General features: G+C 39.3%; 1 protein-coding gene across 1 annotated transcript in view; it reads left to right on the forward strand.

Moving 5' to 3' along the window:
* The window catches only part of LOC115415927 (glutamate receptor 2-like), a 111,260-nt gene that overhangs the window by 25,828 nt on the left and 68,458 nt on the right, over positions 1-16,974 (forward strand). Inside the window, 9 exon segments of the mRNA XM_030129610.1 lie at positions 5,388-5,509; positions 5,657-5,731; positions 6,278-6,331; positions 8,568-8,688; positions 8,691-8,725; positions 9,645-9,812; positions 11,693-11,797; positions 12,381-12,488; positions 15,614-15,677. Coding sequence (XP_029985470.1) covers positions 5,388-5,509; positions 5,657-5,731; positions 6,278-6,331; positions 8,568-8,688; positions 8,691-8,725; positions 9,645-9,812; positions 11,693-11,797; positions 12,381-12,488; positions 15,614-15,677 — 852 coding nt within the window.

Genomic DNA, 16,974 nt, shown 5'->3' on the forward strand with positions numbered 1-16,974 from the left:
GCACCTTTAACCCTTAAAGAGCCACCTTTAACCTTTAAACACCCAAACATACGACAGTGACAGAGGTATGCACCTTTAACCCTTAAACACCCAAACGTACGACAGCGACAGAGGTATGCACCTTTAACCCTTAAACACCCACCTTTAACCTTTAAACACCCAAATGTACGACAGTGACAGAGGTATGCACCTTTAACCCTTAAACACCCACCTTTAACCTTTAAACACCCAAACATACGACAGTGACAGAGGTATGCACCTTTAACCCTTAAACACCCACCTTTAACCTTTAAACACCCAAACATACGACAGTGACAGAGGTATGCACCTTTAACCCTTAAACACCCACCTTTAACCTTTAAACACCAAAACGTACGACAGTGACAGAGGTATGCACCTTTAACCAACAAAGAGCCATCTTTAACCTTTAAACACCCAAATGTACGAAAGCGACAGAGGTACACACCTTTAACCCTTAAATAACCTTTAAAGAGCCAAATGTACGACAGCAACAGAGGTACGCACCTTTAACCCACAAAGAGCCACCTTTAACTTTTAAACACCCAAATGTACGAAAGCGACAGAGGTACACACCTTTAACCCTTAAATAACCTTTAAAGAGCCAAATGTATGACAGCGACAGAGGTACGCACCTTTAACCCTTAAATAACCTTTAAAGAGCCAAATGTACGACAGCGACAGAGGTATGCACCTTTAACCCTTAAACACCCACCTTTAACCTTTAAACACCCAAACATACGACAGTGACAGAGGTACGCACCTTTAACCCTTAAAGAGCCACCTTTAACCTTTAAACACCCACACATACAACAGTGACAGAGGTATGCACCTTTAACCCTTAAACACCCACCTTTAACCTTTAAACACCCAAACATACGACAGTGACAGAGGTATGCACCTTTAACCCTTAAACACCCACCTTTAACCTTTAAACACCCAAACATACGACAGTGACAGAGGTATGCACCTTTAACCCTTAAACACCCACCTTTAACCCTTAAACACCCAAACGTACGACAGTGACAGAGGTATGCACCTTTAACCCTTAAACACCCACCTTTAACCTTTAAACACCCAAACATACGACAGTGACAGAGGTATGCACCTTTAACCCTTAAACACCCACCTTTAACCTTTAAACACCCAAACATACGACAGCGACAGAGGTACGCACCTTTAACCCACAAAGAGCCACCTTTAACCTTTAAACACCCAAATGTACGACAGCGACAGAGGTACGCACCTTTAACCTTTAAAGACCTACCTGTACGACAGCGACAGAGGTACGCACCTTTAACCCTTAAACACCCAAACATACGACAGTGACAGAGGTACGCACCTTTAACCCTTAAAGAGCCACCTTTAACCCTTAAACACCCAAATGTACGACAGCGACAGAGGTACGCACCTTTAACCTTTAAAGACCTACCTGTACGACAGCGACAGAGGTACGCACCTTTAACCCTTAAACACCCAAACATACGACAGTGACAGAGGTACGCACCTTTAACCCTTAAAGAGCCACCTTTAACCCTTAAACACCCAAATGTACGACAGCGACAGAGGTACGCACCTTTAACCTTTAAAGACCTACCTGTACGACAGCGACAGAGGTACGCACCTTTAACCTTTAAACACCCAAACATACGACAGTGACAGAGGTACGCACCTTTAACCCTTAAAGAGCCACCTTTAACCCTTAAACACCCAAATGTACGACAGCGACAGAGGTACGCACCTTTAACCTTTAAAGACCTACCTGTACAACAGCGACAGAGGTACGCACCTTTAACCCTTACAGACCCAAATAATTGGTGTCAAATACAGTTCTTCATCTTTTCATGGTCATCAGATATGACCATATTTGGACGTTCAGAGGCTCTGTAGTTACCATGGAAACACTGTCACCTTCAGATCAGTGCCAGTGGATGGACACACTGGGTTTGTGTTCAGTTCAGGACCGACTGGACTGAACCAGACCCTGTTTATTCAGTCGAATCTGTTTCTGACAGAAGAACCATCAACTGGAATCTGAGTTTAATGAACATCTGCAGGATCAGACAATTAAATACAGAAAACACTGATACTTAACTGGATACTGACACGTTTCAGAAGCTAAAGTACTGACGTAGTGTCCCTGTGGTCCTGGACAGAGTAGGGTTCATTCCTCTGATATTTTCATCTGTTTGTGCAGGTCTGTCTACTCTAGTATTAGTTTTGTTTTTTGTTTTTTTTGTGCAGGTCTGTCTGCTCTGGTATTAGTTTTGTTTTTTGTTTTTTTTGTGCAGGTCTGTCTGCTCTAGTATTAGTTTTGTTTTTTGTTTTTTTTGTGCAGGTCTGTCTGCTCTGGTATTAGTTTTGTTTTTTGTTTTTTTTGTGCAGGTCTGTCTGCTCTAGTATTAGTTTTGTTTTTTGTTTTTTTTTGTGCAGGTCTGTGTACTCTAGTATTAGTTTTGTTTTGGTTTTTTTTTGTGCAGGTCTGTCTGCTCTAGTATTAGTTTTGTTTTGGTTTTTTTTTGTGCAGGTCTGTCTGCTCTAGTATTAGTTTTGTTTTGGTTTTTTTTTGTGCAGGTCTGTCTGCTCTAGTTTTAGTTTTGTTTTTTTTTGTGCAGGTCTGTCTGCTCTAGTATTAGTTTTGTTTTTTGTTTTTTTTTTGTGCAGGTCTGTCTGCTCTAGTATTAGTTTTGTTTTTTGTTTTTTTTGTGCAGGTCTGTCTATTCTAGTATTAGTTTTGTTTTTTGTTTTTTTTTGTGCAGGTCTGTCTGCTCTAGTATTAGTTTTGTTTTGTTTTTTTGTGCAGGTCTGTCTGCTCTAGTATTAGGTTGTTTTTTTTTGTTTTTTTGTGCATGTCTGTGTACTCTAGTATTAGTTTTGTTTTTTTGTTTTTTTTGCAGGTCTGTGTACTCTAGTATTAGTTTTGTTTTTTGTTTTTTTTTTGTGCAGGTCTGTCTACTCTAGTATTAGGTTTTTGTTTTTTTTGGGTTTTTTTTGCAGGTCTGTCTACTCTAGTATTAGGTTTGTTTTTTGTTTTTTTTTTGTGCAGGTCTGTCTACTCTAGTATTAGTTTTGTTTTTTGTTTTTTTTTTTTGTGCAGGTCTGTCTACTCTAGTATTAGTTTTGTTTTTTGTTTTTTTTTTGTGCAGGTCTGTCTGCTCTAGTATTAGTTTTGTTTTGTTTTTTTGTGCAGGTCTGTCTGCTCTAGTATTAGTTTTTTTTGTTTTTTTGTGCAGGTCTGTCTGCTCTAGTATTAGGTTGTTTTTTTTTGTTTTTTTGTGCATGTCTGTGTACTCTAGTATTAGTTTTGTTTTTTGTTTTTTTTGCAGGTCTGTGTACTCTAGTATTAGTTTTGTTTTTTGTTTTTTTTTTTGTGCAGGTCTGTCTACTCTAGTATTAGGTTTTTGTTTTTTTTGGGTTTTTTTTGCAGGTCTGTCTACTCTAGTATTAGGTTTTGTTTTTTGTTTTTTTTTTGTGCAGGTCTGTCTACTCTAGTATTAGGTTTTGTTTTTTGTTTTTTTTTGTGCAGGTCTGTCTGCTCTAGTATTAGTTTTGTTTTTTGTTTTTTTTGTGCAGGTCTGTCTACTCTAGTATTAGTTTTGTTTTTTTTTGTTTTTTTTGTGCAGGTCTGTCTACTCTAGTATTAGTTTTGTTTTTGTTTTTTTGTGCAGGTCTGTCTGCTCTAGTATTAGTTTTTTTTTTTTTTTTTTTTTTTTTGTGCAGGTCTGTCTATTCTAGTATTAGGTTTGTTTTTTGTTTTTTTTGTGCAGGTCTGTCTGCTCTAGTATTAGTTTTGTTTTTTGTTTTTTTTGTGCAGGTCTGTCTATTCTAGTATTAGTTTTGTTTTTTGTTTTTTTTTGTGCAGGTCTGTCTATTCTAGTATTAGTTTTGTTTTTTGTTTTTTTTGTGCAGGTCTGTGTACTCTAGTATTAGGTTTTTGTTTTTTTTGGGTTTTTTTTTGCAGGTCTGTGTACTCTAGTATTAGTTTTGTTTTTTGTTTTTTTGTGCAGGTCTGTCTACTCTAGTATTAGTTTTTTTTTTTTTTTTTTTTTTTTTGCAGGTCTGTCTGCTCTAGTATTAGTTTGTTTTTTTTTGTTTTTTTGTGCAGGTCTGTCTGCTCTAGTATTAGGTTTTGTTTTTTGTTTTTTTTGTGCAGGTCTGTCTGCTCTAGTATTAGTTTTGTTTTTTGTTTTTTTTTGTGCAGGTCTGTCTGCTCTAGTATTAGGTTTTGTTTTTTGTTTTTTTTGTGCAGGTCTGTCTGCTCTAGTATTAGGTTTTGTTTTTTGTTTTTTTTGTGCAGGTCTGTCTGCTCTAGTATTAGTTTTGGTTTTTTTTTGTTTTTTTTGTGCAGGTCTGTCTACTCTAGTATTAGTTTTGTTTTTTGTTTTTTTGTGCAGGTCTGTCTGCTCTAGTATTAGTTTTGTTTTTTTGTTTTTTTTTTGTGCAGGTCTGTCTATTCTAGTATTAGGTTTTGTTTTTTTTGTTTTTTTTTTGTGCAGGTCTGTCTATTCTAGTATTAGGTTTTGTTTTTTGTTTTTTTTGTGCAGGTCTGTCTGCTCTAGTATTAGTTTTGTTTTTTGTTTTTTTTTGTGCAGGTCTGTCTATTCTAGTATTAGTTTTGTTTTTTTGTTTTTTTTTGTGCAGGTCTGTCTATTCTAGTATTAGGTTTTGTTTTTTTGTTTTTTTTGTGCAGGTCTGTCTACTCTAGTATTAGTTTTGTTTTTTGTTTTTTTTGTGCAGGTCTGTCTACTCTAGTATTAGTTTTGTTTTTTGTTTTTTTTGTGCAGGTCTGTGTACTCTAGTATTAGGTTTTTGTTTTTTTTGGGGTTTTTTTGCAGGTCTGTGTACTCTAGTATTAGTTTTGTTTTTTGTTTTTTTGTGCAGGTCTGTCTACTCTAGTATTAGTTTTGTTTTTTTGTTTTTTTTGTGCAGGTCTGTGTACTCTAGTATTAGTTTTGTTTTTTGTTTTTTTTGTGCAGGTCTGTCTACTCTAGTATTAGTTTTGTTTTTTGTTTTTTTTGTGCAGGTCTGTGTACTCTAGTATTAGGTTTTTGTTTTTTTGGGGTTTTTTTTGCAGGTCTGTGTACTCTAGTATTAGTTTTGTTTTTTGTTTTTTTGTGCAGGTCTGTCTGCTCTAGTATTAGTTTTGTTTTTTTGTTTTTTTTTGTGCAGGTCTGTGTACTCTAGTTTTAGGTTTTTGGTTTTTTTTGGGTTTTTTTTGCAGGTCTGTGTACTCTAGTTTTAGGTTTTGGTTTTTTTTGGGTTTTTTTTGCAGGTCTGTGTACTCTAGTATTAGTTTTGTTTTTTTTGTTTTTTTTTGCAGGTCTGTCTACTCTAGTATTAGTTTTGTTTTTTTTTGTTTTTTTTTGCAGGTCTGTCTACTCTTCAGGTCATTCTGGACACTGCAGCAGAAAAGAAATGGGTCGTCACAGCAATAAATGTAGGAAACCTGAAAGATGAGAGGAAGGACGAAGCCTACCGCTCCCTGTTCCAGGTACACGTCTACATGGTCTACATGGTCATACATAAATTCTCAGGTCTGTGGTCCTCAGGTCTGTGGTCCTCAGGTCTGTGGTCCTCAGGTCTGTGGTCCACTTCCCTTTTGTTGAAGCAGACTTCTTATGTGTTTCATTTGTTTCAGGACCTGGAAATCCGAAAGGAGCGTCGCATTATCCTGGACTGTGAGCAGGACAAGGTCAAAGACATCATGGAACAGGTGGGTCTGGGTCAGATTTGAAAAAAATCAGATTAGTCTTTAACAGATGGGATCCAGGTCACATTTGGGTCACATTTGGGTCACATTTGGGTCACATATGGGTCACATTTGAGTCACATATGGGTCACATATGGGTCACATTTGGGTCACATATGGGTCACATTTGGGTCACATTTGGGTCACATATGGGTCACATTTGTGTCACATTTGGGTCACATATGGGTCACATTTGGGTCACATTTGGGTCACATATGGGTCACATTTGGGTCACATTTGGGTCACATTTGGCTGCATGTGAACGGAGCGTGTGCGATCTATGGAATGGTTCTCTAGATTTTCCTATTCTAATACATTCACACACAGCACCTAGCATTAGTAGATTAGATTTTTGTAAAAAAAAAGTCCTTTGTGCTTTTGTTTGATTTCACTGTCAGGTTTTAGGAAATAAAATAAATAATGTAGCATTGATCTGCAGTAAAACACAGAAAATGAAGTCTGACTGTTTTCAACACCTTTCAGTTGTGTCTGTTCTTGTGTGTCCATCAGGTGATCACCATCGGCAGACACGTGAAAGGATACCACTACATTATCGCCAACCTGGTGAGGATCTACCCCAATGAGCACTGATCTACCCCAATGAGCACTGATCTACCCCAGTGAGCACTGATCTACCCCAATGAGCACTGATCTACCCCAGTGAGCACTGATCTACCCCAGTGAGCACTGATCTACCCCAATGAGCACTGATCTACCCCAATGAGCACTGATCTAACCCAATTAGGGCTGCACGATTAATTGATTTTAAATCAAAATCAGATTTTTTAATTAGGACGATTTTTCAAAAAGGGAAATCGTAAAATCGATTTCATCTCTCTCGTGCCTCCGAGCCGCGCGCTTGCGGGCTCCCGTAGGCTCCTCCTCCTGTCAGTGACAGCGGTCTGTCACAGAAGTCCGTGTAATGACCGGACTTTAAATGTGTTCATGAGTCCACAGTACTTATAGCAATGTAAGCCGTGGCTTCACGCACAGATCCCACAACTGAAATAGAACTGCATACGGATCACTCATCTTCCGTTGTCCCGGATCCGTACCGTACTGTCTTCTTCCGGACCAGTCTCGGGGTCATCAGCCTCAGCAGAGGAGCCCACACAGCCCCCTGCCCACACACATCCACCAGCTCCACACATAGAACCCCTCCAGTGTGTCCTGGGTCGGTCTGTTCCACGCACAGATCCTCCAGTTTAAATAGAACCACATGTGGATCACTCATATTAACCTGGTCCACACACACACGACTGATGCCTGTCACTGACTGACACTGGGATCACTGCTGTGGGCCAGATACCCAGAAAAGAAAGAAAAAAAAAAAACATAATAATAATACATATATATATTTTTTTAAATAATTAATTTAGTCCTCTTACTTGCTAAATTTTTCATTCACAAAGGTAAGTTCTGTAACACAAAACCAAATATTATTTATTTTTTGAAAGATGTTGAACTTTATTTAAAGTTGTTGGATAAATCTGGAAACAAAAAGGCTGTAAAAACATAAGTATTTGTTCTGATTTGGACATTGTATTATAGTGTATTCCCACTGGCAAACTTATGTTATTTTCTTGTTGTATACATTGTGTGTATACTCTACTTCATTCAATAAAGATTTAATTAAGAAAAAATAAACTTCTGTGGGTTCATCACGTGATCCCATCACAGATTTGAGGTCAGAGCAGTGCCTTGGATTGTGGGCTGCTCACAAAAACCACATGCTGACTTCTGTTGTCTTTTGTAGTTTTAGCCAAAAATCGAAATCGAAAATTGAGTTTTTAGAGGAAAAAATCAGAATTTTTTTTTTGCCAAAATCATGCAGCCCTAATCCCAGTGAGCACGTATTTACCCCAATGAGGACTGATGTACCCCAGTAGGACAGATGATCAGGGTCAGGTTGAACAAACTCGGACCACAGTCGAACAGCTGTTCCATCATCAGGACTGTCCTAAACCAGTCCTCATCCTAAACATTGACTTTAGTAGAACTTCACTGTAAATGGTCTGAAGGGTCAGAATAAACCCACTAGAGCAGGTGTGGTGGACAACCAGTCCATTCAGAGGGTCAGAACCAGCACCGTATTATTAGACAGGTTTATAGATGAGGACCACTGGAAAGAAGAAGGAGGACTGGAACATCTGCAGGACGGCACCAGCTGGAAACCTGGAGGGTCTGAGCGAGGACCAGCAGATCAGATCAGATCTGACTGTTTTCATGTAGCACCAAATCAGAACAAAAGTTGTCTCATGACCCGTTCCATCTGGAGCTGGTCTAAACCGGACTGGTCTAAACCGGACTGGTGACCCGTTCCATTTGGAGCTGGTCTAAAGCAGACTCTTACTGACCCAGTGCTGATGCCTGCTGGTACTGGTTTGTGGGTTGAATCCCTGGGTTTAAACTGGGCCAGATGCTCCTGTCACTGCTGTTGGATCCTTCAGTTCCTGGTCTGTGGTGGACCACCCATGATCCTGGTTCTGGTTCTGTAGCTCATCCTGTGCAGTCCAAGGTTCCATCAGTTCTATAGCACACTGTTGAGTCCAAGTATTCTTGGCGGTCTTTCTATTTTTTTCTTAAGATTTATTTGTAGCATTCCCAATTTATTATTATTATTATTATTATTATTATTATTATTATTATTATTATTATTATTATCATTATTATTATTATTATTAATAGTTATGCAGATGGTATCCAGTCCAGGTGTGAGTTAACCCCATTCTACTCTATCAGTCGTGTATGAGCTGCTGCTGCTGAACTGCTTTGTTTTTTGTTTCCTCTGCTGTTCCAGGGTTTTGTCGATGGTGACCTCTCTAAAATCCAGTACGGAGGAGCAAATGTGTCTGGGTTTCAGATCGTGGATTTTGATGATCCTGTGGTGGCGAAGTTTGACCAGCGTTGGGAGGCTCTGGAAGAAAGGAGTATCCAGGAGCGGATACACGGATAAGAGTAAGAGCTGTCCTTTCAGTAGGAGCACACTGACCCTGAACACAACATGAGCAGAGGGTTCATACATGACCACGGCCCAGACCCTGAACGCAACACGAGCAGAGGGTTCATACATGACCATGGCCCAGACCCTGAACACAACAGGAGCAGAGGGTTCATACATGACCATGGCCCAGACCCTGAACACAACAGGAGCAGAGGGTTCATACATGACCATGGCCCAGACCCTGAACACAACACGAGCAGAGGGTTCATACATGACCATGGCCCAGACCCTGAACGCAACACGAGCAGAGGGTTCATACATGACCACGGCCCAGACCCTGAACACAACACGAGCAGAGGGTTCATACATGACCATGGCCCAGACCCTGAACACAACACGAGCAGAGGGTTCATACATGACCCTGGCCCAGACCCTGAACACAACACGAGCAGAGGGTTCATACATGACCACGGCCCAGACCCTGAACGCAACACGAGCAGAGGGTTCATACATGACCCTGGCCCAGACCCTGAACGCAACACGAGCAGAGGGTTCATACATGACCATGGCCCAGACCCTGAACGCAACATGAGCAGAGGGTTCATACATGACCATGGCCCAGACCCTGAACACAACATGAGCAGAGGGTTCATACATGACCATGGCCCAGACCCTGAACACAACATGAGCAGAGGGTTCATACATGACCATGGCCCAGACCCTGAACGCAACACGAGCAGAGGGTTCATACATGACCACGGCCCAGACCCTGAACGCAACACGAGCAGAGGGTTCATACATGACCACGGCCCAGACCCTGAACACAACACGAGCAGAGGGTTCATACATGACCATGGCCCAGACCCTGAACACAACACGAGCAGAGGGTTCCTCCATTCTGCTGAGCTGCTCCTTCTTGTCTGTTTCTTCCAGTACACTTCAGCTCTTACTTACGACGCTGTCCATGTGATGACGGAGGCGTTTCGCTTCCTGCACAAGCAGAGAATAGACATGAGTCGCCGTGGTAACAGTGGGGATTGTCTGGCCAATCCGGCGGTTCCCTGGGCCCAGGGGGTGGAGATCGAACGGGCCCTCAAACAGGTAAGAGTGGATCCAACCAGTAAGAAGACAGACACGTCCAGTTTAGGGATGGAACCACATGAACACTTCATATCATGGGTATTGTGACCAAAATTATCACAGTTATCGTTATTATCGCAGTATTGTTGAAATTGTGCTCAAAATGTTCAAAAAGTACTAATACACACACTGAAAGAATTGAACCAAGTTGGATTTAAAAAAAACAACAACAAAACAACAAAAAAAACTAAATTAAAATAACAGTCCCACTGTCCCTTCTGTGTCAGAAACATTCACATATTAACCCTTAGTGGTCTGAGTCTATTCTGTCTGTTTTTCAGTCCTTTTGATTTGGCCTTTATATACTATAGAAACAAATGTTTACTATACCCATGTTTGGATCTGTTTTTTCAGCACAACTTCATCTGTATCATCTGTCTATTATTTTTTTTCAAATCACACCTATTCTGCAGAGAGGATATGTGAATAGCTTCCTTTAATCCAGTCTTTGCTTAGTAATCAAGTTTTTGCCAACAATCCATTTGCAAATATATTGTGTATTTTTTCACCCACTAGGCTAAACGAAGCTTTAAATTTATTTATTCCAAACATAGTTCTTCTATTAAAGGAAGCCATGCATATTAGACGTTCTGGAATATTTGTTAATCAGTGCTAAATGACCTGTTTCACCAGTGCTAAATGCTTCTATGACAGGCTGTATGGTTGTTTGCTTCAAAATATTTTAATTATTAAAAGTTATAATGTGAAAGAATAGAATGAATGTGCACTTATCGCTACTGTTCGCATGAATATATTCCTGCCTGTTAGTTTCTTCTGCTTCGTACTAAGTGCCATTCTGACATATTCTGACAGACTACAGAGCACATGTGTAGATGAGATCTGGAACATAACGACTGTATATGAAAGGGCCAACCGTGAGGGCGAAACACTGCTTACAATCATACGTCTGTGTTGACAGGGACTGTTTGTACAGGAGGTGGGGGAACACAGGTGACAGCAGTCAGGGGCGGGGCTAACAATCACACTGGCGGGAAGAACGCATAAAGGGAAAAAGTCTGGGTCTGAAACAAGAGGGAAGAGATGAGTACAAAATAAAACAGGAAGTACAAGACAGGAGCAAATGTGATCGATTCGAACTGAACATAAAGTGATGAATCAGTAGGAGTGTAAGAAAATGTCAGTTCATTTCATGTCACAATACTGTATCAATATTAAAAAGTATTTATTCAAATGCAGATATTGTGAAGGTTCCTTTTTGTTTTGTTTTTTCTTTTTTGTTTCTATTTATTTCTTCTTATTCCACACTCTTTTATTCAATAATGTTGGTTCCTTTGTTTGGATTGAACTCCAATCCTGTTCTGATGTTAGTTGTGAACTAATAGAATCTGAACATTTGAACAGGATCTGAAACTGGAATGTCTGGAAAACAGAATTTCACTTTGAACACAGTTTGAACATTTGCTGATAGAACATTAGATCCTGTTGGGATCAAATACAAATGTGTTTAGGATTTGTGCAGATTTCTGCTGGAATTCAGTTCTTCAAGGAAATAATCATTTAAAAAAAAGACAAAAAAAATTACCTTTTTAACAGTATGATATATCGTGATAAATCGTATGGTGATCCTAGTATTGGGATTTGTATCGTATCACCAGATTCTGGCTGTCACACAGCCCTACTAATCAAACAAGGACAAAACACTGAAAACCTCACACCAGACATGACAAAAGGTTGGAACCACTGGACTGTATGATTAAAATAACCCCATTTTTAGAATTATAGAAGTATTTGCTATTTACATGAATGTAACTCCAGTGTGTGTGTGTGTGTGTGTGTGTGTGTGTGTGTGTGTGTGTGTGTGTGTGTGTGTGTGAGTTTAGGTGCGTGTCGATGGTTTAACTGGAAATATTCAGTTTGACCAGTACGGGAAGAGAGTCAACTACTCAGTGACCGTCATGGAGCTGAAAAACAACGGACCCGTAAAGGTAACGGATATTTAGTTTGTGAGTGACAGCCTGGTGGGCGGGATTTGTGTGATGGATACTCAACTCCACATCTGTGTTCTTTTTTTTTTTTAAATTTTATTTAAATATCAATTTACAACATTGTCAAACATTTAACATATAACACAACACACACAATACATGAGAATATAGATATAAAAATAAAATACAATCAGAAAATCAGTATATGCACAGAATACGTTTTCAGTGATTCATATACAAAAAATAAATAAATAAAATAATTTCTCATCTACAATTTCATTAAATGTCAGATGATACATTAAATATCTTATCATAGCTATCAAGAAATGTCCTATTTTTTTATTATTAACAAGGGCTAATGATTAATAAAATGAGTTAAATTCAATTAAAAAATGAGGAAAAGTTGGTTTGGAGGCTGAAAATGTTTGCTTATGAATGAAATATTTTCCCAATAAAATGAAAACAATGAACTAAATACTGCAGACATTTGTTCTTATTTTCATAATAACATACAGCATCTTTCAGGATAAAAAACGTATGCTATGTGAACTCAGGTCAACCCGTCTGTGTTTGTGTTTCTTAGATCGGATACTGGAATGAAGTGGATAAGATGGTGGTGACCAAATCGGACCTGTACCCCAACGACACCATGGGAATGGAAAACAAGACCGTCATCGTTACAACTATACTGGTAACATATGTGTGAACAGGTCCAGATCCAGGAACAGGTCCAGGTCCAGCGGTGCCACTGGGACCCACATCCTGTTCAATAGTGTCTGTGTGTCTGTGAACCAAGTTTATTATCGTTAATGAAAACTAACGAAATGACCAAAACTAGAATTGAAAAAGCATTTTCGTTAGCTAAAATAAATAAAAACTATAATTAAAAAAAAAGAAACAATAACTAACTAAAACTGTATTGTGTGTTTACAAAACTAACTAAAACGGATAGAAATTCTGGATAAAATTCCCTTCGTTTTCATCTTTGTCAATGTCAGATTGATACGAAATCCATTTATTTAGCTCGAGCAATTTTAGCTGCTATGAAATATATATATATATATATGTATATATATATATATATATATATATATATAGTTGAGGACAAAATTATTAGCCCCCCTTATGAAATTTTAAGTTTCTTCAAGATTTTCCTCAGTACTTTTTTAACAGAGCAAGGAATTTTCAACATAGCATTTCTGAACATACTAGTTTTCTTTAGAAGGCACAAATTATTTCTATTTGCACACCAAAACAGCATTATTTAGAAAAAAACTAAAATAACCAGGGACATTATTATTAGCCCCCTTTAAGAAATGACCATTTATGAAGTCATGGCACAAACCACTTTTGTGCAGTGATGTGCTGTAACTTCACAGGTGATGTGTTTAAAAGTGATCAGGTGAATCAAGTGATTTCACTGAACATCTAAGTTCAAACATGGTCTAAAAGCCTCAGTATGGCTCATTGAGCTGTCAGCTGAGAAAGCACCATGCCCAAAACTACAGAAATCCGTTTGGACCCGAGAAAAAGGATTATTGATGCAGACAAAGCAGGAGAGGGATGCACAAAGCAATCCAAGCATTTCCAAGTGTCAAGAACTGGAGTGAGAAGTAGAATCCAGAAATTCAAAAACAGCCACACAGTACAGAACAGGCCTTGCAGAGGTAGGAAGTGAAAGATTTCAAAGACCCTGGAAAGAACACTAGTGAGAGATGGGTCTAAAGAGCCCAGAACAACTGCCAAGACACTGGTGAAGGACTTGGCCACATCAGGAATCCTAGTCTGTAAGAAGACAGTCACTAGAGCTCTGAACTGGAATGGACTGAGAGGACGCAGACCAAGAAAAAGTCCACTGTTGAAGAAGACACACCTTTAAGCCAGACTTAAATCTGCTCAGGACAACCTGGAGAAACCTTCTGCATACTAGAAGTGTGTCCTATGGTCTGATGAGACCAAACTAGAGCTCTGTGGTCATAGAGGCAGCGTTTATGTTTGGAGAAAAAAGGCGGAGGCATAGAACCCAAAGAACAGCGTCCCTACAGTGGAACATGGTGGTGGGAGTTTTGTGTTGTGGGGATGCTATAGTGCATCTGGAACTAGAAATCTGGTCAAGGTGGAAGGAATCATGAACGAAGAAAGATGTGGAGATTCTGACAGAAAACCTTCAGCAGTCAGCAGTAACACTGGGTCTGGGTCACTGCTTCATCTTCCACTATGACAACAATCCAAAACATACATCTCTGTTGGTGAAGAGCTATCTTCAGAAGACCAAAGTGAATGGAACTGAGTGGCCTGCACAGAGCCCAGACTTTAATCCCATTGAAAATATTGGGGGTGACCTAAAAAAGAACATCCATGCCAGAAGGCCACCAGATCTGGAGGAGCTGGAAAGATCTGCCAAAGAAGAATGGGCTGGGATTCCTCAAAAAAAGAGTCAGAGACTGGTAATAAAAAAATACTATGACTGCAGGCTGTTATCCAGCAAAAAGGAAACACAACTGACTGTTAGGATCAGGGGGATAATAATATGACGCTGGTACTTTTTGTTTTTTGTGGAATACTTTCATTTCTGTGTGCAAACTAAAATCATGTAAGCATCCAAAATAAAACTAGGATGTCTAAAAAAGCTGTGTTAAAAATGTGTTGCTCTGTGTAAAAGCACTCGGGAAATACCTTTAAAACAATGACATTTTTGTAGGGGGGCCAATAATTTAGTCCTCAACTGTATATATATATTTGATATTTAAGGGTCCGTCACTTGTGTTCACTTGTGGTTTCCAGTCGTCTTCTGGTCCCCACTCTACCTGGAAACATGGAGACTAAAGCAGCAGAGTCCTGTCTGGGATTGATTTGAATAGGAGCACAGAGAAGAAGAGAAAAGAGACCACTGAACTACAACTAAACTACAACTGAACTACAACTGAACTACAACTAAACTACAACTGAACTACAACTAAACTACAACTAAACTACAACTGAACTACAACTGAACTACAACTGAACTACAACTAAACTACAACTGAACTACAACTAAACTACAACTAAACTACAACTGAACTACAACTGAACTACAACTGAACTACAACTAAGCATTTAGAAAATAACGAAAACTAATACAAATGATCAAACCTGCTCTAAAAACAAATTAAAACAAACTGAATTAGAGAAAAAAAAGTCCAAAGTAAATAAAACTAAACTAGAATAAAAATCCAAAACTATTAGAACCTTGGACTTTTCATACCTTCAGTGGAATCTTTCATTCCCGGACCCTTTTGGGGGGCTGGACTGGACCCTCTGGGGGGCTGGACTGGACCCTTTGGCGGTCCCCTTTTGTCCCGTATGTTTGCCAGCTGTGCTCTGTGTTCCTTCAGTTTCTAACCAGTGTTCCATGTCTTCGCCCACAGATCCAGAACGTGTCCTTAAACCAGTGGTTTCCAACCTTTTTTTACTCCTGACCCTATTTTAACATCACACATTTCTGTCGACCCCAGACATTCATAACAGATACTTTTTTTGCTAAAATTAATTTGTTTTTGAGCATGTAATAGTTTGCTATACTATGTTGCAAATAAACATTAATTTGAGATAACATTTAGGCTGTATAATGTATATTTTTAGTAGTAAGTTTAAATTTTTTATCAATCACTGAAAATTTCAGGCGACCCCATTTGAATTCCAGGCGACCCCATGTGGGGTCCTGACTCCAAGGTTGAAAACCACTGGTTTAAACTGCTAGAAGGACAGTTGTTAAAGCAGAGGAAGCGTCTGCACAGTCTCTCTAATGTGGATGTGTTTCTGCTCCTGTGTTTTTAGGAAGCCCCGTATGTGATGCTGAAAAAGAATGCAGAGTTGTTTCAAGACAACGACCGTTACGAAGGTACGGTATGTTCGTCCACTGTGTGTTTAAGTGTACGTCTGTGAGTTAGTGCTAATTCTACGGCTAATGTGTTTCTGAACCCTTGGGGGGGGGTTTAAGTGGAAAATATGGAAGTAAATCTGTCTCATCAGATTTTGAATTATAAAAGCCACTGAATTTCTAGCAGTGAATTTTTTTGCATTGAAATTAAGTATGTGATTTTTTTTTTGCAGTGAAATTAAGTATCAGAATTTTTTGTCTCAATTTTACTATGTTCATAAATTTAGAATAAAAAAATTCAGATGCAAAAAATTCAGATTACACATCCGCAACACCAAGGATAAGCAGTCGATTCTGTCTGAAGTGGAACCGACAGCCAGCCAATCGAGTTACATTAGGTTGGTCATGTGACACCGATGCAGGAAGACGGTCAGCGCAGATGTGTGATCTGAATTTTTTGCATCTGAATTTTTCTATTCTAAATTTATGAACATAGTAAAATTGAGAGACAAAAAAATTCAGAAACTTAATTTCAGAGCAAAAAAATTCTGTGCTAGAAATTCAATAGCTTTTCTAATTCTAAGATCTGATGAGACAGATTTAGTTCCATAGAAAAACCATTCTGCAGTCCATGGAAGGGTGAACCCTGACCCTGACCCTAACCCTGTTCTCTAGAAGGGCTGCCCAAAAAAAAAAAAAAAAAAAAAAAAATCAAAATGGCCGCTCATACAACTGCCAGCTGATTCAAAATGCACCAAAAACAACCTCATAAAAGGATGAAAGGTGACATATATGTTCTTTGGGTGACCCTAAGACATCCTGGAAAAAAAGGCCCAAAAATGTCAAACAGGAAGTGAGGTTTTGAAAAAATAAAAAATGGCCGTCCACACAGTTGACAGCTGATTGAGAAACCCTCGAAAAAACACGCTATGAAAGGAAAGGAGCTGCTTATGTGTCAGCACTGGGGCCCCACTGACAGCATCAGCAGCCTACTGGTGCCCCCCCCCGCCCCCCCCCCCCCATGCCCAAAAAAATGTTTGGGACAGGGGTGAGGGTGGGGGGGTGAGGAGGGGGGGTATGTGTATGTATATATGTTGTACAACAGTAGTCGCTAACGCATACACACACACACACACACATGCCAACGTCACCCATGACCCCCCCCCCCCATATGTACTTGGGCCCCCCCAGGAGAGTGTCTGCTGCTAATGCTAATGCTAATGCTACCATTGGCATAACATTGTGTGGTGAGTTAAAGGCTTTATTTACATGTACATTTATGCATTTGGCAGACGCTTTTTTCCAAAGCCACTTACAG

Source organism: Sphaeramia orbicularis, unplaced genomic scaffold (genome assembly GCF_902148855.1).
Source record: "Sphaeramia orbicularis unplaced genomic scaffold, fSphaOr1.1, whole genome shotgun sequence".
Classification (NCBI taxonomy): domain Eukaryota; kingdom Metazoa; phylum Chordata; class Actinopteri; order Kurtiformes; family Apogonidae; genus Sphaeramia; species Sphaeramia orbicularis.